Source organism: Neolamprologus multifasciatus, chromosome 22 (assembly GCF_963576455.1).
Source record: "Neolamprologus multifasciatus chromosome 22, fNeoMul1.2, whole genome shotgun sequence".
Classification (NCBI taxonomy): domain Eukaryota; kingdom Metazoa; phylum Chordata; class Actinopteri; order Cichliformes; family Cichlidae; genus Neolamprologus; species Neolamprologus multifasciatus.
The window spans coordinates 5,488,580-5,510,265 of NC_140459.1; the positions used below are offsets into that span (position 1 = coordinate 5,488,580).

The 21,686-nt window shown below is 38.9% G+C and overlaps 2 protein-coding genes across 2 annotated transcripts; both read left to right on the forward strand.

The window, feature by feature from the left end:
* The first annotated feature begins 3,907 nt into the window (after window positions 1–3,907).
* On the forward strand, window positions 3,908–12,385 carry LOC146492720 (N-formyl peptide receptor 1-like). The gene is made up of 2 exons (XM_085147978.1): window positions 3,908–5,921; window positions 8,270–12,385. The coding sequence occupies exons 1-2, from the start codon at window positions 5,691–5,693 to the stop codon at window positions 9,086–9,088; spliced, it is 1,050 nt and encodes a 349-aa protein (XP_085004104.1). The 5' UTR covers window positions 3,908–5,690; the 3' UTR covers window positions 9,089–12,385.
* Window positions 12,386–15,421: 3,036 nt separating this feature from the next.
* LOC146492721 (C3a anaphylatoxin chemotactic receptor-like) lies at window positions 15,422–20,951 on the forward strand. Its single transcript, XM_085147979.1, has 2 exons — window positions 15,422–17,940; window positions 19,177–20,951. The coding sequence occupies exons 1-2, from the start codon at window positions 17,761–17,763 to the stop codon at window positions 19,987–19,989; spliced, it is 993 nt and encodes a 330-aa protein (XP_085004105.1). The 5' UTR covers window positions 15,422–17,760; the 3' UTR covers window positions 19,990–20,951.
* The last annotated feature ends 735 nt before the right edge of the window (window positions 20,952–21,686 follow it).

Consider the following 21,686-nt stretch of genomic DNA (forward strand, 5'->3'; position numbering starts at 1 on the left):
AGAACCCCTTCTATCTGTAAGTAGGCCACTCAGTCCTGAGATTTTACCCACAAAAAGCTCACTCTTCAACAGAGGGTAACCATGGTTAAATGCCATGACATGTCATGAAACAAGCACAATTGTGTAAATGCTCATGAAAACCTCAGGGCATTTATTACAGCCTGACAGTTAGACTAGATAAACTACATATGTATGTTTTAACTTCAAACACCGGACACTGGTGCCACCGGGCCCTCTGACCACCACCAGTAGGCAACGGGTGAAGTGTCTTGCCCAAGGACACAACGCCTTGACAGAGGCGAGGCTGCCGGACACTGGTGCCACCGGGCCCTCTGGTGGGCCCTCTGACTACCACCAGTAGGCAACGGGTGAAGTGTCTTGCCCAAGGACACAACCGAGACTGCCCAAGCCGGGGCTCGAACCGGCAACCTTCCGATTACAAGACGAACTCCCAACTCTTGAGCCACGATCGTTTTAAAGGTGGCTCTTGGGAGTTTGTTGCTGGAGCTGTAGTCCTGTGCTCTCATCATAATTGTCCATTTTCATTGGTTTCTTGTGTTCCCCTTGTCTTTGTCTGAGTGTTTTCCATTCACTTCCAGACTTATTTTAAGGCTTGCTTCCTCATGTAGCCTTCAGTGTTTATGCTTCATAATGCAGCACATTTTTTTTGTCAGTTCTATACACGTAGGTTATAAAAACTCTTTGTTTTTCCATGCACTTTTTTCTTTTGTTTTTTTTAATTTATTAACTAATTCCTAACCGTTCATTCACACAGTGAAGTTGTTTCTGGCATTTTCTTTTTCTGAGCGGCCTGTTCCCTGCAGTTGGGTATCTGAAAACAACAATTCTGTTCCTAAGGTAAATATTTATTATAATATGTGTTATCACGTCTTTGCATTTATATCAGCGATGTTATTTGACATTAGTTAAATACTGGTAATAGTTTAAAAGGTTATTTTCATTTTTTTCAGGGTGCTGCTGTTCTACTGGGAAACTTTAATGCTCAAGTGGGCAACGACAGTGAGACCTGGAGGGACACGATTGGGAATAGCCCTTTACCTGAACCACAGTTTTTTCCATAACCAACAGCAGGTTCAAACATAACGGTGTCCATAAATGCACATGGCACCAGGACACATAAGGTTGCAGGTCGATGATTGATATTTATAATCATATCATCAGATCTATGTTCTGTACACTTAAGTGAAGAGAGGGACTGAGCTGTCGAGTAAACGACACCTGGAGGAGAGTTGGATCAAGTAGTTGAGGGAGGATGCTGGAAAGACCCGACACACCTAAATAGTGAGGATGTGCTGGCAACACCGAGCAGAGTTCCCAGTCCACGAGATCCAACTCCCAACTCCGGCAGAGTTTTGACAGCATTCCGAGGGAGACTGGGGAACTTACGTCTCATTGAGCTGCAGCTGGAAGTTGGTTGGTTGCCACAGATTGTGTTCATAATTTTTATGGACAGAATTCCTCAGTATAGCCACTTTTCACCATGAGGATCTTGACTCTGCTTTTCACAGATGATGTGGTTCTGTTGGCTTCATATGGTGGTGGCGTCCAGCTTGCACTGGAGCAGTTCACAGCCGAGTGTGAAGTAGCAGGAATTAGAAGCACCTCCAAATCTGGAGAGGGTGGTCTGGCTGTTCTCCTTAGGCTGCTGCCCCCACGACCCGGCTCTGGAGAGGCGGATGAAAATGGGCGGATGGATGGATGAATCAACTTTCCATTGCTGGATGCCAATTAAGGCCTTGTTTCTTGGAAACAGCTGTGAACAGTTTATAACAGAAAACAATTCTGCAATTGAATTTAAATAACTTATTCACACTTCTGGTCTTATGCTCAATTGGTGTGTGAATCTATGTCTGATAAAAAATGGGAGGGAAATGTGGGTATGGTTGTGTGAGGAAAAAAACAGCTATATTCAGAATGGAAGATAAAGCCAGACACATGACGTGAAAAAAGAGGAAATGGAGGGTGTGTGAATGTGTCTGGGAGTGTGTATTGACATGTGTGAGAGTCATGACACAAACTATGTAACAACCAAACTTGAAGTAACAACAGGACAGACAAACAAATACATCCTCACCTCTGCCTCTGACTACTAAGAGTGAAGCTGCTCACTTTAGCTCAATATTTAGGTAAGAAATTTGATTTTTCTTTCTTGATGATACTTAAATTCTTATTTTTTTAATTCTTGTTTTTGCATTTTTGTTTTTCCTGTCTGTTTAAATGTAATATTAGCTTTTTCTGCTTAATAGAGAGCTTTGGTTCTGTATAGTTGATTGAAAATCTTTGGAAAAGAGCTTATGATGAATTAAATTGTTTATATGCAGTCTTTAAAAAAAAGAAATCAAGAAATATTTAGAAACCACATCAGATCTCCCACAATGGGAGAAAATCCAACTCAATGTCTATACTGATATTGACTAGGTAATGTGTTAGGAATGAACACATTCATTCAAATGAATGCTACATTATTTGATGCAAATGAAAGTTATTAACCTAAACAAACAGGATGTCTTTGTAAGAATTTAATTTGCCTTTCCAAAGAAAAGTTTTAGGAACTTTAAAGAAATGAAACTAGAATTTCTTCTAAAGCAGCTGACCTGTGGTCTTGTAGGCATCTAAAGTGTAAATAAACATGTGCATCAAAGCATGATCGGGCCAACTGTAATAACAACTTTTTACCAAACTAACAAATACTAAAACCCAGACACTTTTCCATGTATAATGAATTTCTTTTTAGTTAGTGTTCAAGATTTGTTCATCTCGCTCAAATCTTTCATGTTCAACTACATTATGGGTTAAAACTTCAGGGTCAAAATACCCAAAACAGCACATTAAGTTATAGCCTGATACATTTTTTGACAACAGGCAAAAATATAGTGATAAAGAAAACCATATGTCACCATATGTCCTGACGCCTCAACAGAGTGAAAGTAGTTGCCGCTAACCTGTGGAGGAATTGAAAAATCTAATTTTTTCCTAAAAGCAGGGAATAGCTTGTGTTACAAGTGTGAGTATAGGCTGGATTTGTCACAGTCTGGCTGAGGCAGACTGTATGTGTTTGCAAAGGAGGACTCAAACGCAGTCCAAAAACAGAAGGTGACGTGGATTAACAAAAAACAAGCCGTTTATTAAGGCTAGCAAAAAAGGTACAAACAAAGGCCATGGGTGAAAACTAAACAATAACCTAAACTGGGTGAACTAAAGCTAAAACATGAAAAACCCTTAAACATGGTGAACTGACATGGATACCTGAAAACACGACGTGAAATAACAGACGACCTGAGAAGGAATGACTGAAAACACACGGACTCAATACACACAGGAGGCTAATGAGGGAAGTGGGAACACATGGGGAAACAGCTGACACACATGAGCATAACGATGTCACAAGGGGAGAGTAAGGGCCTTTCTCAATATGCGTACTTGTGCGTACTTGCGTTCTCGTGTACTCGTGATACGTCATCAGTCGGAGACCAAGTACTGTTCCAATTCGAAGTACGCATCAAGCCGAGAACGCGAAAAAGTCCCGGATGTGTTCTCGCTCTGCCCGTTTTATCGAGCATGCATCGGTGGTGACTTGTGTGGACTTGGTAAAGCTAAATATCCCAGAATGCATTTCGTCCAAAACGCAAACGCGGCAATGGCGGACGAGCGGGGCTAAAAACTTTTAAATATTACTCTTTCTGGGTCACAAAATAAACTTTTAAGTTATTTTCAAGCGAGAATGTAGCTGTGTAAACGTCAAATATCTGCTCGATTTATCAAGATATCATATATTTCCAAACGTGCTCCGACGTTTTCGGAGACGTCTGTGACCCGCCAGCTCCATAGCAGACAGCGAGGTCGAGGATTATTAGAGCCGGCGAGAACAGCGGACCGCGGTCTTTTCGCTACTCAGGTTAAACAAACCCCAAACCCCAGTAACTGTCTATTGTATTGAGTGTCCACTAAAATAAAAACAAAAGCGTTCTAACATCTCGGCGAGTACGTACTCGCGTACTTGAGAATTGAGAAAGAAGAAGAAACTAAAAACTCTGAACATAGGAACACGGGAACCCTTTCAAAATAAAACAGGAAACATAATGAGACGCAGACATGCGAACATGAACTTGACAACATAAGATACACAGACATGAAACACATGAAGGGCAAGGGAGACTTAACGGGAGTTGAAAACACAAGGGGAAACTAATACGCAAATGAACTTAGATAACCTAAATAACTTAAACATACCATAAACATCAGAACAAACCAAAACTCCAAAACTCTAGGTCAAACGACCCAGGATCGTGTATGTATCTGCACTGATTAATGAACAAGAACAAGATCAGGCCTCTTCACAGATCGGGGTGACAGTTTAATATGTTATTAACAGCTTTTAATCTAATATCTTCTGCATAGCAGAAATTAGATTAATGTTAAGTTATATAAACTAGTATATTTAAGCTGTTAAACCTTAGTGAGTTGTTGCCAGAGTCACATGTATTCAAAGATTAAGGTCTAAGGAAATAATCTCATCACAAATACCACTTGTTGCTTGTTTTTAAGCTTTTGACTCTGTAACATGAGCTTTATCAGATGATGAAATTTGCTTAATGTCACAAAAATTTTTTCTGACCCATTTTCATAACATACTTCCTGTTTCGATACGTTTAACCATTTCACACACACTTTAAAATACAACAAAACCTTCAGCCAGTTGGTCAAGAATTACACCCCTATGCATACATATGCAAATATAATTTATACACACTTATATATACTATATTTTGTATGTTTGGATGAATATTTCTTTCCACTGCAAAACCTGTTTATTACCCCCATAAGTGGTGCCACATTTGCACATTTGTAAGGATAATGCATTTATGGGTTGAGCAGTAGAGCTGAGTGTGTCGCTGCGCCCATGAAAAACTTATTCTGTCATTGAGTCGTGTTTATTGGATTGGATTATTAATAAAACATAGTGCACATGTAACAGCTTATTCATTTAAGAAGCAGCAGCCTTAGTAGCATGTGGAAGAACCATACACAGCCAAAACAAGTCAAGTTGTTTTAAAATTGCCTTGTAACCATTTCACAGACTAATCGGCAGCAACAATAACTTCTCTGAGATCACTGCTGTGTCTGTCCTCCTAAGCTCTGTGTAAACAAACACCTGAATGTCCCACAACAGACAACTGCCAAATCATTTGCTGTTATAGATATGATCACACTTCCTGACGCCCAGTCTAGTGCACTTACAACACTCCCCCTGCTTCTTAGCCTCTTAATTTCTATGGAAGCAGTGAGACTAACACTCAGTCTCCGACTCACTGCTTCTGCATCTTGGTTTTTGTTAGATAAATAATGATGTAATTTTTTTTTGTTCATTTGAGCTGTGCACCTATTTGAAGACCCACTGGTTATTTCTATTGTAACTTGATATATAAAGCAACATAATTTTTAAAAAAGAGTACATTCTTTACAATGGCTGTCAAAGTAATATATATCTCATTGTGAGCAGCGTGACAAAGACCTAAATAGATGAAAAGATAGCAGCCAATGTGAATCAAAGCAAAAGCTTAGCTGGACAAAGAAAAATCCTCTATGGAGTCAGTGAGTATGATAATATACAGCAGCGTGTGAGGTAATCTTACGACTTCCTATTTACTGTCTGGAAGATCAGGAGTTACATGATGAGTAATATTTTGTTCTTTTTCTGTTCTCTCTTTTACAGCCACACAATGTTTTCCAATGTCTCTCTGCCCAATCAGATGCTCAAGTTTTCAAAGGAGAACCAGACAACTATGATGGGCATCAATGCCACAGCGGACTATGTCACCATCATCTTATATGCACTGACCGTTGTGCTCGGCATCACAGGGAACTCTATAGTGATCTGGGTGGCTGGATTCAAACTTAAGGTAGATATGAAGTGAAACATGTATTTCAAATACCTTCTGAGGTTTTAAGTATCTCTGTGAAATTCTCATATTTAGTTTGTACAATATTTTATAGGCAAGAGTTTTCGAGACAGCTAGAGTATACATTAGGGGTGCAACGATACACAAACTTCACGGTTCGGTTCGATACTTTGGTGACACGGTTTGATATTTTTTCGATACAAAAAAAATGTTCATGCCTTTTTAATTTGTCATTTATTAAAATTATAAATATATATTTTAACTCAAAAGTACAGTTTTTAAATTTAATGTTGCTGAAACAACAAAATAATAAAAAAATAAATCTATCTGATGGAGAAATCACTCATCTTTGGAAAAGAGAGTTTATTACAGAGAAATGTCTCTTTCCAAAATAAAAGCTATACTATACGCTTCTTCTGGGCTATATTCTCAGCAGCATATTAAACATATCAGGTCCCCATAAGGAGAATCATGTGCTAACGGCTGTCTAAATGACTCGGGTAAAGTTTGTAGCATGCGTGCTTGTTGTTTTTGTCTGCTTCCACTTGTCTTTGCACGAGGATGATGTCGGAGTAAATGTGCAGTCATATTCGTTATGAATATGTTCCCACTAGTGCTGTCAGCGTTAATCTCGTTAAAATGACGTTAACGCCACAACACGGCAAATCTCCGTTAACGAGCTACTGCGGATCGCCCCGTGCGTGGAGCTGGACGGCCAACACGTTAATGAGCTAACTGCGCTAACACACTAGTTCCCACCCATGTATTTGAGCATTGCTGGCACATCCGACATACTGTTTTACTTTAGTCCATGACGCGCTTACCTTCAGGGTCATACGTCACATGAAAACCAAAATAGTTCCAAACGCCACATCTGAATGAGGGTGGAGGAGGTTCAATTTGCCATGTTGCAAGGAGAGCTTAACTTCAGTCTCGCTAGCTTGCCCTGCGCTCAGTGAATCTGCGTTCGACTACTCCGCCTAGGCTGCACTGTCGAGCGCAGATCCACTGAGCGCTCAACACAGATAGCATTTTTTTTAATGTTACATATCAGTGCATGAATGCAACCAGTATACTGATTACAAAATACTCAATGGCAGATTTATTATTCACCTCTTAGTGAAATATTTCCTTTTGCGTGCCAAAATGCAGAGGTGGCAAAAGAACATACATTCATCCCTTAAGTAGAAGAACAAATATTTGAGTTTGTTTGAAAGTCTTAATACTTTATCAAAGATAAGAAGCAAAAATATAACATGTGCATAAATATTTACAGCCTTTGAGGTCAGGTGCATCCTGTTTCCACTGATCAGCTGTCAGATTTAAGTCCCAGACTGACAGTGCATGTCCGAGCACAAACCAAGACAGGAAGTCCAGGGAATTATACCCGACCTGAAGTTTCCCAAAAGTATCTGAAGGAGTCTCAGACCATGAAACACAAAATGATCAGGTTCTCTGAAAAGAAAGATTGAATGCCAAGCCTCATGTCTGTAGTAAACCGGGCACTGCTCATCATGATGTACAGAGACATCCTTGGTAATAACCTGCTCAACAGCGACTGGACCTCAGACACGAGTGAAAGGTCATCTTCCAAGAGAACAAGACCCTAAGCATACAGCCAGGATAACTAAGTGGCTTCGGTACCACTCTGTAAATGTCCTTGAGTGATTTCTTGATAAATAAACCCACTAACCCTGGGCTTAAATAACTCCAAATAACCCTCTTTTTTCTTCTCTTTTGTTAATGAACCACTTCTGTCATAGTTTCTAGTCATATCAGCATATAAGGAAATCCAGCTGTTAATAAACTTCTTATATCCATTGATTTGGAGTGATTAAACTTATTTTTGACTAATTAAGACTTAATAAGTTAAAGCACTGATTATGACTGTACAAGTTGAAGCACAGTGTGTTGGGTCTCAATGTGCACAGTGTGGCTAAATTTAATAAGTACATCCTCACCTGTCAGCCTTGATCATTATCAGTCGATATCTGTCTCACCTGAGAGCTGGTCACCCTTTCAGAGGTAGTAATCGATGGTGTGTTTGCAAGTTAAAATAGGAACACAAATCCCCACTTGGAGGCTGGGCAGAGGTTTATTTCACTTAGCAATTGCCTTGTGATACAATTTCTTCTCATGTATTTTTTCACATAAACACTAGATGTTTATTGATACTACTGATAATAACAACCTACTGAGTTTGAAGATTAAGATGAAGGCCAAATAGTGATATTTTAAAATTGCTAATATCGCTGATAATATCACAATCTGGTGACTTGCTTCATATAAATACATTTTTTCTTCCATTCTTCTCTTTTCCATCTCGTTTTATTTTCTCCTCCTTAAAGCTGAGTGTCACCAACGTGTGGCTGGTGAACCTGGCGATAGCAGACCTGATCTTCTGCTTCACACGAGTCTCCTCCCTCATTCAGATCCTCTTCTTCGACCACTGGCCGTTTGGCCTCTTTCTCTGCAAGTTCAACGGCTTCTTCAAATACACCAACATGTTCTGCTCTGTCTTCCTGCTGGCTGTGATCAGTCTGGATCGAGTGCTCTGCATCTGGCAGCCCGTCCTCACAAAGCGGCGACGCACCCTGTGGGCAGCGAGGGTGGTGGCAATCTGCGTCTGGATCGCAGCGATCCTCTTCAGCATTCCCTACTTCATTCATCGCCGAATGTACATGGACAACAACAACCTGACTAAATGTTCTGTGGACCCGAAAGAGAAGGCAGAGGGGTACAACAGCACCAAAGTAGCTCTCTACTCCATCCGCTTCCTGTGTGGCTTCATGTTTCCCTTCACAATCATTCTGATCTGCTACACCTTGGCTGGGGTGGGAATCCGACGCACCCGCCTGTCAGGAAAGTCCCGCCCTCTGCGTATACTAGCCTGTTTGGTGATTGCCTTCTTCCTGTGCTGGGCACCTTACCACTGCCTCTTACTGGTGAAGATGGTGGACAATGAAAATGCAGTGGTGAAAATCTGGTACACTGTAGCAAAAGGTGTTGCTTACTTTAACAGCTGTGTGAACCCGCTATTGTACTTCTGCATGGGTCTAAAAGCGAGAGAGGGTTTCAGGCAGAGTGTAATGAAAGTTTATAAAAGAGCTCTGACAGATGAAATGGATGGTCAGATGACTCAGTCCACTGATCGCTCTTTGGATTAAAGCTCTGGTTTGAAACACAACACTGTTTTAGTGGCAGGAATAAGTGGGTGTAGCTAAAGTTTAAGTTTCCCCAAATGATCCTAAAGCTAAAAAAAATGCACATCTTTATATAAACCATTAATATAGCAGTGAAATGGCAATAGCATTTTAAAGTAGTTAAAGTCGTTATTATAATGTAACTTGTAATCTGTAGCTTTTCATTGCAGTTTATGTGCAGCAAGAATTAGTATGACTGTGAAAAGGTGTTTTCTTTCATTCTGTGCTCAGTGAAGAAAATATATATTTGGCACACTGGAGTGAAACACTGTTTTGTGTCCACAAGTGACCCTTCTTCTAGAGTGTCTGCAGCTCCAGGGGGATTGCTCCGGGTTTCTCTTGTTTTAAAAGCTAGAGGCTTTTAATTGTCATTTTATTTTGTTTCTGTGGCTCTTTAAAAGCCATTTAGCATCAGAGCACTTTCACTGAAGAGTGCAAAGCTATCTATCTATCTATCTATCTATCCATCTATGTAGATATATATATTTAGTAACATTTTAAAATTCAAAGTGTTTTTAAAGGCAAATATTTTTAATTCAAATGTAATACAGTAGCACTGCATTAAAGGAGTGATATTGTTTTTAAAGTAATGTTAATGGGTTAGTAAATAACAACATTTAACACTTATATCTATTAAATAAAATTATTTTATGTGAAGTAGATTAAATCACCAGTTTGTACTTGATGGGGTTTGTTATATATACACTATAATGTGCTGTAACTGAAATAATGATTTTCTCAATGATTTAAAAAAAAAGAGAAAAGCTAAATCTAGTTATTTTATATGTGGAAATATCATTTTAATGCTGAATGTGTCTTAAATATGCAAGTTTTTGGTTTTTTTTTGCAAAGATACACATCACATTAGAATTGAATGATGGAATGTGAAAATTCATTAACTACTTTCAAAGTTTGGACTTTTAATGGGTGGTATTTCATTTCGGTACATTAAATAGAGATTATATCAGCAGTCCCCAACCCTTTTCTGCACCACAGACATGTCTGTCATTATGTCCAACAATATTTTCACGGACCGGCATTTAAGGTGTCGTAGATACATACAACAAAATAAAACCAGTACCAGTACCAAAAAAATTAGATTTATTTATAACACATGGGATAAAACCCAGGGACACAGAGTTAATGCTAAAACTGTTTAAAAGAAAAAATAATGTCAAAAACCAATAAAAACTCTGAAAACCATACATCCCACAGCCGAGCCTCAACTCTCACGGCCTGGTACCAAACGACTCATGGACCGATACCCAGGAGTTGGGGGCCGCTGGATTACATATCCAAGACTGTTCTGTACATAATGAAATGCAGCTTATAGCAGTGCAATCAATGCAATTTAAACTAGATTATTTGTATTACAACTATAATACAAATGTATTTTTAAATTAATTTCCATTACTTTTGTTTTTCTGGTGCTCCATCTATTTGAATATTATTATTTTTTAAACCTTCACAGTCTTTCAAAGCAGACAGAACACACAGTCGGAGGCCAGGCCGAGCAGTGACACACATCATTGTAAGCAGATAACTTCCATTGAGATCTGTTTCGGCAATTATCCTCCCGGACACTCTGTAAGGCTGGACCCACCCAACATCAGAAAGACAGCTCTGTCTTCAGGCCACAGCACATAGCAGACTCTGGTTAATACCACCACACCATGATTATCTCTTCATCATGGCACCCGTGTATGGCAAGGGCCAAAATGTGATGGACAGACAGCGAGGTCAGAGCGTCTTCAAAATCACAGCTCTTGTGGGATGTTCTGGTCTGCAATGGTCAGTATCTATCAAACGTGAAAGAAACAGAAGGGACAGTGATGATAGGGTCATATGGTAGCCAAGGGTCATGTGCATGGGGAGCAAAGACTCCGCAGTTTGTTGTGAATGGGGCAGTGCATAGCCACAGACCTGTCAAGATGCCCATGGTGACCCATGCAACTGAAAGCACCAACAATGGGAATGAACATCAGAACTGGCACCAACACAGCACCATGCAGTATCATACATAATGTTAAACCTGATTGGTCTATTTATTTATCTATTTATTTTAAAGAGTACATAAGTAGTATTCAGATGTGTAAAACGTTACACAGACAGGCCGATTCTTGGAACACTAAAGATCAGGACTCAACATTTCAGGAGACAAGACGAAGTATTTTCCAAAGTACTACGTACAGCACTTTGGTATTGTGATTGATTGATTGATTGATTGATTTTTATAAAATAGCCAGTGACAAGGAAAAAGTTGGGGGAAGGAAAATGAACCATTTATACTTTGAACGGAGTGAAGGAGGACAAACAAGAACAGCCAATGTAAATGCAAACTTTCAAATCAAACATGAGAACGTTCTAAAATTGTTGCAAAAAGAACAATAGTAAAATCTAAGGAAAAAGACTATTCACTAGTGATGTGATGCACTGTGCCAGGATTTAGTCCAGGAAATCTTTTATCAAGTACATATCATAGCTAGGTTTAAGGGTGAGTGACATCAGTCGTGATGTGTGAAGCCTCGCTGTTTCAGAATGTTGTTTGAGTGTTGATGTGATTCACGAATATTCATAAGCCCCATGGATTACCCCCCAAAATTGCATGTTAGTGTTCATGTTGGAGTTTTCCCAGTGACATGAGGAGGTTGTTTTCATGGAGCCTGCTGAAAGGAGAAGCATTTTCCCCTGTGTGGCAACACTTTGAGCTATTACACGTAATATTCCTGTAAATAATGACACATGTTACTGTAGTTTTAGTCAAAGTCAACGCCAGCTTTGTTGTCAAAGACCAGTCATACACAGGAAATTGAAATTGCAATACTCCCACAAACACAAACACGTCATGATTATTCCCATGATGACACTGTAAGAAAGTGTCATCATCTGTAAGAAGTAGTTGAAAGATTTTGACCAGCAGGGGGGGTCTGTGTACACATGAAGCTTTTGGAAATGAACCTGTTTTAACCAGTTGGATGGAAAGCTTCAAGGCCATCACTACCATATCTATACTCACCAAACATACTTGAGCTTTGATCTGTCATATCTAGTCCAAAAATCATCAGACACACTGACTACTAAAAAAAACCTCTAAATGGTAGTTTGTATGCCTGTGTGTGTGAGTGTGTGTTCGTGACTGTAGCAGTACATTTTAAAATAAACACAAAACACAGATTTAATTAAGTAATTAGTTAAATGTGTCAACTAATTAAAACTGGAAATAGAAATAACTTCTAAAATGTTTTAAATGAAATGAATTGACATTTAAATAATGATAGATATATTTGATTATTAATTAATTACAATTTTATTTAATTAACGACACATTTAATTAATTATTTAATTAACTCACACATTTCATACATGCTCACCATGGCGTGGAGGTTACAAATTTAATGTTGTTTGCCATTTCCTCAGATATCTCTGACAAACATGCATCCATGAGTCACACGGTGATGGAGATGGAGGAAGAAACTGTATTAACAGCTTCGGAGAGGAAGACTTTTTTTTTGGCCTTTTTCCTTCAAAGTAAATATTTAAATCTATATTAGTGATGTCTGTATGGACATCGATGTAAACTTTATTTTGAGTGGTTGGATATACAACCACAAGGTGGTGGGGTTTTCTTCTTTTTGCTGTGTGTGGCTAAAGAAACTGTACCGTCCCTGCACTCGTACGTTTATTTGCAATTTGACTCCAGTAGCCTTACATCTCTAAACAGCAGAAAAAACCTTTCTGATCATTGGGGATCTTTTCTTTTGAAGTGCTACTGTATTTCTTTCTACTGGTAAGACTTCAGTTTTGAATTTACGACATAACACTGCCCTGAACACTAACTAACTTCTAGCTTCTTTAGCTTTGTGAAGGTTTCTACCACCACAGTTCATTTTGATGTGATCATGAATGATCTTTTAATTTTCATTATAGACTCTTTTTTCATAATTAGCAAAAGAATGGTTAAACAATTATTTACTCTTTTAAAATATCACAGCCAGAGCTTTTTTTTTTTAATCTCGAAATCACTTCCAAGTATGTGTGTGTGCTGCTTAAAATCATATCATGTTATATGTTATATTATATGGGGAGTAACACGAAGAATGTTATCATTTTCATATTGAGCCAAGGTGTGTACATCTTAAAATTAATAATAGTAATAAAACAAAAAAACTAATCTCAATACCTCGCCGTGTATGGTTAATTACATTTTTATGTAAGTAAGTGTTTGAAAAATAATCCTGAATTGATTTCTACATCAACAGGAACAAATGGATTAGGATCAGACTTATAACATTTCTGGTCAACAGCTTGACATTATTATCACTTTTCAAGTGTTAGACATGTATAATGAGTATCATCTGCATAGCAGCAATTTGATTACTCTGTAGAAATGTAGACTAGTACCATGCATCCGGGAAGTATTGATGGCACTTCATTTGTTCCACATTTTGTCGTGTTTCAGCCTTATTCCAAAATAGATTGAATTTTTTTTTTTAAATGCACCTCAAAATTTTACACACAATACCATCTAATGACTAAGTAAAACCTGTTTGCTCAAATTCTCGTGAACTTGTTAAAACCATAACATAACAAGGTGTAGTAGGTGTAAGTAGACTGCGGAGTCCTGGCCTGATGAATTAGCTCTTCTGTGTTGTGCCATCTGCTTCGCCACAGGTTGTTTGGTTTCCTCGACATATAAACCATGGCCATCCTCCTGGCACAACAGCGTACACTATATTATTCTGTTTGTGTCGGAGGACCCGATTCGTGGGGTGGACCAATTTTTCCAAAAACTGTGTCTGTGTGGCTTTTAAACCCCAAAACACGCTGTGCCAAAAATTGGTCCACCCCAAGGATTAATGATCAAGGGACTGATCTCACAGCCCATTGATCATGTAGTGGGCTGGTTTCAGTTATTGTGCAAATGTACTGTTTATAAGGTTGAGGAAACCTGCAGTCAGCTGAGACTGAAGAAGTCACTTGGATGAGTGACGAAACGTTTCTCCCACTGAAAACTCTACGGCCAGATGAACAGAATCAACTTTTTTGGACCCAAATTACTAAAATATAGATATTTTAGATATGAGAATTGATTCATAAAACATCTGGCATTGGAGAAGTCAAAATTTTACTATCAGTCCGCACACCACTAATGCTTAGCAGAGTAGTCATTTGAATCCACACTGCACTGGTGCAGAGAGAAGACAGCTTCTAAAAGATTATTAGAGGGGATTTCTTAGTTGTAGCTTTCTGTGCTAGAAGGAAGAACTTACACCCACATTGATAATGAGCAAATGCGATGGGTTATTAGCATATAAATGCATATTTATATGATTTGTTTGACATTTCCAGACAAGAAAATAAATCTGTAAATATAAATAATCACACTTGGGATCTTGTTCTAAAGTATGGCATAGAAACTGAACATTTAACAATAAAATAAAAACCCTTCAATGACATATTCCCCTATAATATAGCTCAGGTACCTAAGCTTACCCACAAAGGTCTATTATCTTATTAATAATGTTGAATCGTGACATCACTATCCTCGATAGTGTGTCTTCTCTAAAAAGGACAGTCTCAGATAAACAGATAAGCTGGAAAGGAAATGATGTGTCACTTATTTAGAAGAATGTCATTTAACCTGGAAAAAGACTATTAAAAAAGCCCCCTCTAACAGGATATATTACTCATCATCAAGTAAAGAGAATAAGAACAACCTTAGGTTTCTTTTCAACGCTGTAGCCAGGCTGACACAGAGTCAGAGCTCTGCTGAGCCATCAGAGCTCAACTGTAACTACTAATAACTTCATGATTCCCATCACAAAAAACTCACTGGAGAAAAAATTATATATAGAATAACCATCTCACAGACATATCATTTTGAACAGCTATTTTCAATACTATTTACATGCTCACTCTGAAAAATCATAGATTTTAGTTAAGTTCAATATTTATTTCCTCCAAGCCATCAATGTGTCTATAAGACCCCATTTCTAAAAGACTTTTCAAGAAAGTCCTACCATTAATGTTTTGATCATAGATATGAGAAATCTATCTCTATTAATGAGCTATGTACCAAAGGCAGTCAATGTATCAGTAATTAAACCGATATGTAAAAAGCCATTAGTTGGCCCATCCGTCTTTGCTTATTATAAACCAATCTCCAACCTTCCTTTTATCTAAAAAAATCTTGAAAAAATAGTTGTAAAAAAGCTAATTGAGGGGTCTTTGATGATAATACTGGCTTTCTGCTGAAGTCTGCCAGTAAAAATGTCTCTGAGGGATGTTGGTGAAATGCCAATTGCACCAGTAGGCTAGAAGGCTCTCAATGGTGGAGCCGTAGAAGTTCAATAGCAGTTTCTGGGGTAATTGGGCTTGATGCAGCTTCCTGAGGGAGTACATCCTTTATTGTGCTTTCCCTACCTTGTGAGAAATGTTTGTGGACCAGGTAAGGCTGGTTGACATGTGAAGGCCAAGGAACTTAAAGCTTTCTACGCTTTCTACTTCCTCTCCATCGATGTAGAGGGTGGAGTGCTCCCATTGCATTGTTCTCCTGAAGTCATTGACCATCTCCTTTGTCTTGGCTGTGTTCAGATGCAGGTTGTTGTCTTCACACCATTGTTTCAGATGCTGAATCTCCTCTCTGTAGGCTGAATCATTCATGTTGTCGATCAGTCCTATGATGGTGGTGTTGTCAGCAAACATTATAATAGTGTTACTAGTGTGGATTACACAACAGTCATGGGTGAAAAGTGAGCATAAAAAAGGGCTGAGGACGCACCCCTGTGGGATGTTCAGAAAGAGGGTGGAAGAAGTGGGCTCTCCCATCCTGACACTCTGGGTCTATTGCTCAGGAAGTCCAATATCCAGGTGCACAGTGAGCTGCTAAGTTCTAAGCTGATTACTGCCAAATGACAACAACTGCCAACAAGGGACTTCATATGTAAGGTGATGAACCTACAATAATACAGAGAAAACCAAAAAATGGAAAAACTCCCTTTTAACAGGGAGAAACCTCAGCACCACCAGGCTCATGGACGGGAGTCAGTTCTGACAAACTGGGATTGAGGGAAAGATTGTAGGACAAAAGAAACACTATGAGAGAGACAGAAGTGAACAATAATAAATAATTAAATGCAAAGTGGTGCATAAACACATTGACTGAACAAAAAAAGGGTGAAGACGAAACATTTCACACTTATCCATGTTTTATGCCAAACATTGTGAGGAGGACCCAAATGCACAACATGAAGGCAGCTGATGTGAGGCAAAAATCCTTTATTCTGACTTTAACAACATAAATTCATAACAACTTCTGATTGTACAAATTGTATTTGGGATTCCCTAAAATTATCTCTGTAAAAAGAATCTTCTGCAGTTTTCCCCTTCTTTTAGGTTTTAGACAATTTCATTGTAAAATAGTGTTAGGGAGTATGATAACTAGGGGTGGGTTTTTATAATCGATTTATCGATTAAAATCGATTCTGGCTTGGATTACGTAAAATCGATTCATTAAAATCCTGAATCGATTTTTTAATATAAATTTATTTTGCCCGAAATGACAGAATCTCTGGTGAAATCTCACAAAATTTCAACAACCACGAAACAGCTAAGACAGTAAATGAGAGCAGGAACACGGCTTCTGCACAAAGACTTAAACACACAGCGTGACCCGCGGATCAGAATCAGTGAGATGTCGCCTTTCTCACAGTCGGGGCTGAAAGCCGACAGCTTGCTGATTCTGATCTGTCGGCAGTCCGCGCTTTGTGTTCACGCCCTTTATGCGCCAATTCTAAAGCTGTTAGTTTGATGTCTCTCTAAATAATATTGACCGAACCAGCAGCAAAAGAAGATCCAAACTACACTTCACATAAACATCCTCATGAATTCACTCTGACTTTTACTGTTTTGCTTCGACCATGATGCACAGCTCTCTCTCTCTGTACTGTTTTCTGCATGCTTGCTTGTTACGCACAAGTCTACCATTGTTTACAGCGCTGTCGGCCGACGTTTTTTTTCTTTTTCGTTTTATATACTTCCGAAAAGAAAACCTAATTTCTGCTGTTCAATACTGAACAAATTTAAACTTTTTAAAATTATGCAAAATGCAAAACGCTCAGCTGTGTCTCTAATAAAACCGCAGTAACTTCAAAGGTGATGTTCATATGTTGATTAATGGTTTTCTCTTGTTTTTGATGTACTGCAGAATATTTTTATAAAATCCCAGGCCAGGAAAATCACCTTCATGTTTTTCTGTGTTTTATCTTCAGCTACTTTGACACAAAGGCCTCTGCTGTGACGCTCACACCTTTGATAAAATCTTGCATGTGTCAGCTTCCTTTTTATAGCTACAAAAATATGTAAATGTACTGATCTGAATTATAATATATCTGACTGTCAAAATTTCCCAGATTCAAATCGAAGTGAATCGAATTAAATCGAATTGTGGATCGAATTGATTCGGGACCTTGTGAATCGGAATTGAATCGATTCTAGAAATCAGTGACGATACCCAGCCCTAATGATAACGTAGAGCAACATGTGATATAATCTTACATTTTCTTACTCACAGTCTGTTAGGTTAGGAGTTACATGATAGCGTACAATTCTTCTGTTCTCTCTTTCCCAGACAAAAAATGTTTCCCAATGCTTCTCTGCTCACCCTGGGACTCAAGCCTTCTGAGGAGGCCCAGGCAACTGTGGTGGATATTGATGCCATAATGAAAAAATTCAGCAGCATCCTCTACACACTGACCGTTGTACTCGGCATCACGGGGAACTCTGTGGTGATCTGGGTGGCTGGATTCAAACTTAAGGTAGATATATTGCATAATCAGTTTCAAATACCTTCTGAGTCTGAAATGTTTCTGTACAATATTTTATAACACCCTAAAAGGCCGCTTCCTTGAACAGGAAATATACTTTCACAACATCTACCCAGGAAAGCCACAATCGGTTAAAAAAAAAAATCTAAAATCAATGGGTACATAACTTGTAAGGCTTGAATGTTTTAAAATGTCTCTGAGCTTAAAATAAAAAAAAAAATTCTAAACTTTTCAGCAGACAAGGAAATCAAACTCTTAACAGACTTCTTGGATGGTATAGTAAGATTTGATAATAGCTTTGGGAAAGTAAATTAATTAGTTACAAGATTGATGAATGAAAACTGATAGAATGTTATCAGCCAATTGAATGGCCATGATCGCTTAAAATCTGTGTTAAATATACAATATTATACTACCTCCAGACTTATTCATGTACTTCTGATTGCCTCACAAGTATAGTTAAATCAGCAGATAACAAGACTGCCTATAGGGATAAAGTGCACAACTAACTTCATCTAACACTAAATATCAAGAAGACAAAAAGCTTATCATAGATTTCAGACATCATCAGAGGAAGCCCCAGCCACTAAAAGTAGCAGGAGAGGAAGTGATGGGAGTTTACAGCTTTAGGTTTCTAAATGTGTCTAGGTCCGTGATGATCTTAAGTAGACTGTTAACTGAGTGGCACTAGTAAAAAAAAGATTCAACTGAGACTTTACTTTCTCAGATCACTAAGCAAGTCTGCCTTTTCCCAAAACTAAGTCTTTTAAGCACTCCTCAGTAGCAAACATTCGATTATACTGGATAAGAGCTTGATATGGAAACTATACAACAGCAGACAAAACAGCCTTCAAAGAGAAAAACAAAAAAACTGCAAAAAAAAAAAAGAGAAAGAAATCATTGGATTACTTTACAGCAGGGCCTGCAGCAAGACTACCCATCACATTCATCATCTGTTCTCTGACTTCCACCTGGAAGTCATTATAGGACTTTAAAGACCTGCAAATCCTTATTAAAAAAACTTCTTTTTTTTTATTCAACGGCCATAACTGAACTTAATTTTCTCTTTATAGTAGCATTTCAATATCGCTCAATCACAATTCGTATTTTGTATATATTTGACAATATAACAGGTTTGCTAGCTTACAATGAAATTTACCACCTAATTAATGTCTTTCACTTTCTCCCTCTTTTTTATCCACAATGTTTTATTTCCGTCCTGCTTAGCTGACAGTCACCAGAGTGTGGCTGGTGAACCTGGCGATAGCAGACCTGATCTTCTGCTTCACACGGGTTTTCTCCCTCGCTCAGATGCTCTTCTTTGACCACTGGCCTTTTGGCCTCTTCGTCTGCAAGTTCTATGGCTTCTTCAAATACACCAACAAGTTCTGCTCTGTCTTCCTGCTGGCTGTGATCAGTCTGGATCGAGTGCTCTGCATCTGGCAGCCCGTCCTCACAAAGCGGCGACGCACCCTGTGGACAGCGAGGGTGGTGGCGGTCTGCGTCTGGATCGTAGTGATCCTTTTCAGCATTCCCTATGTCATTAATTGTCAAATGTACATGGACAACAAAAACTTGAGTTTGTGTTCTGTGGACTCAATAGAGAATCCAGAGGGGTACAAAAGCACCAAAGTAGCTCTCTACTCCATCCGCTTCCTGTGCGGCTTCATATTACCCTTCATAGTGATTCTCGTCTGTTACATCCTGGCTGGAGTAGGCATCCGACGCACCCGCCTGTCAGGGAAGTCCCGCCCCTTGCGTATCATAGCATGTTTGGTCATTGCCTTTTTCCTGTGCTGGGCGCCATACCACTGCCTCTTACTGGTGAAGATGGTGGACAATGAAAATGCAGTGGTGAAAACCTGGTACCCTGTAGCAAAGGGTGTTGCCTACTTTAACAGCTGTGTGAACCCACTGTTGTATTTTTGCATGGGACTAAAAATGAATGAGGGATTTAAACAGAGTGTGATGAGAGTTTATAGAAGAGCTTTGGCAGATGAAATGGAAGGCCAGACTACTCAGGCCACTGATTACTCTTAGGATTTAAGCTGTAAGATGGAACACATTAATGTTGTGGGGGCAAAAAAGAGAGAGTGGGTGTGGTTTCTGCCACTGACGCTCAGAAAATACATTTCAGTATTTGATAGTATTTATTCAAGCTCAATAAAACAGGCTTGTGAGGTTCCACATAACCTTCCTTTTCTGTGCTTTTAGTTAGCCAAGGGTGACATTAATAAATTCTGACATCCCTACAGTAAATCAAGATGTATTTCATCATGATATATTATATATAGTACATAGTATATGCAGTCTTCACTACTCAGAAACTAAAGGAAAACTTTAATCATAGCTAGCATCGGGTCAGTTTAGGGATATTGATCTGTTCAGTTAAGTAGCAGAAGTGATTGTTAATCAGTTTCAGCTGCTTTAGTGATAATAAAATTAACAGCAGGTGCACTACAGTGGCATCAATTAGACAACTTCCAAAACTGGAAGGATTTTGCAGGTGGGGGCCACTGACACTTTTCACTTCTTAATCTTTTTCTGACAGTTTTTTTACTAGTTTTGCACTTAGCTAGTGTCTGTGTCACTAATGATAGACCTGGGGTTGATACCAGAATTGATGGGTCCACCAACTGGCTCCCTGTCCTTTTCATGGATGAAAGCAGGTTTACCCTGAGCAGATACAACAGACATGAAAGGGTTGAAGAAGCTATGGAGAACATTCACTATGATTGGTTTGGTGGTGGGTCAATGATGGTTTGGGGAGGCATACCCATAGAGGAATGCACAGCACTCCACAGGGTAGGCAGCAACACCCGGACTGTCATTAGGTATCGGGCTGAAATCCATGGACCCTTTGTCAGACCCTACACAGATGCAGTAGGTCCTGGATTCCTCCCAGTGAACAAGGTCCCTCATGTTGCGAGAGTATGCAGGGAGTTCCCGAAGAATATAAGAATTGATACCGTTGAGATGTTTTGAAAGTGTTCCTTTAAATGTTTTGAAGAGCGTATTCAATTCAATTCAATTCAATTTCAATTCAATTTTATTTATATAGCGCCAAATCACAACAAATGTCGCCTCAAGGCGCTTCATAGATACAGAGAAAAGCCCAACAATCATATGACCCCCTATGAGCAAGCACTTTGGCGACAGTGGGAAGGAAAAACTCCCTTTTAACAGGAAGAAACCTCCGGCAGAACCAGGCTCAGGGAGGGGCGGCCATCTGCTGCGACCGGTTGGGGTGAGAGAAGGAAGACAGGATAAAAGACATGCTGTGGAAGAGAGACAGAGATTAATAACAGATATGAGAGACAGAGATGTCATGTATGTCATGATACTATACCCATGGACTGACATATCAAATTTAACTGGACAGGTTAATGTCAAAAAGTAACAAGTAACTGAGAAAAATGACTCAGTGGTCACAGCATGTCAACATCTGCCTGTCATTTGGCACGCCCTAAATATAAGTGTCAGTGTAGTTTAGATGAGGGAGTTATAGGGGAAACAAATCCACTTTTTGCAGTTATTATGATCATTAAAAATGGCTTAAGTAAACACAACCTTTTTTTTAAATACCAGGCTGTAAATATGTTTTATTAAAAGCAAACAAGCTAATGATCAGCAGCCTGACAGGAAATAGTAGGTTTTACTCTGTTAAGGAGGGTTTTTTTTTTTCTTTATATAGCTTTATATTTATATCAGTAGGACGATAAGATCTGAGATCTAAT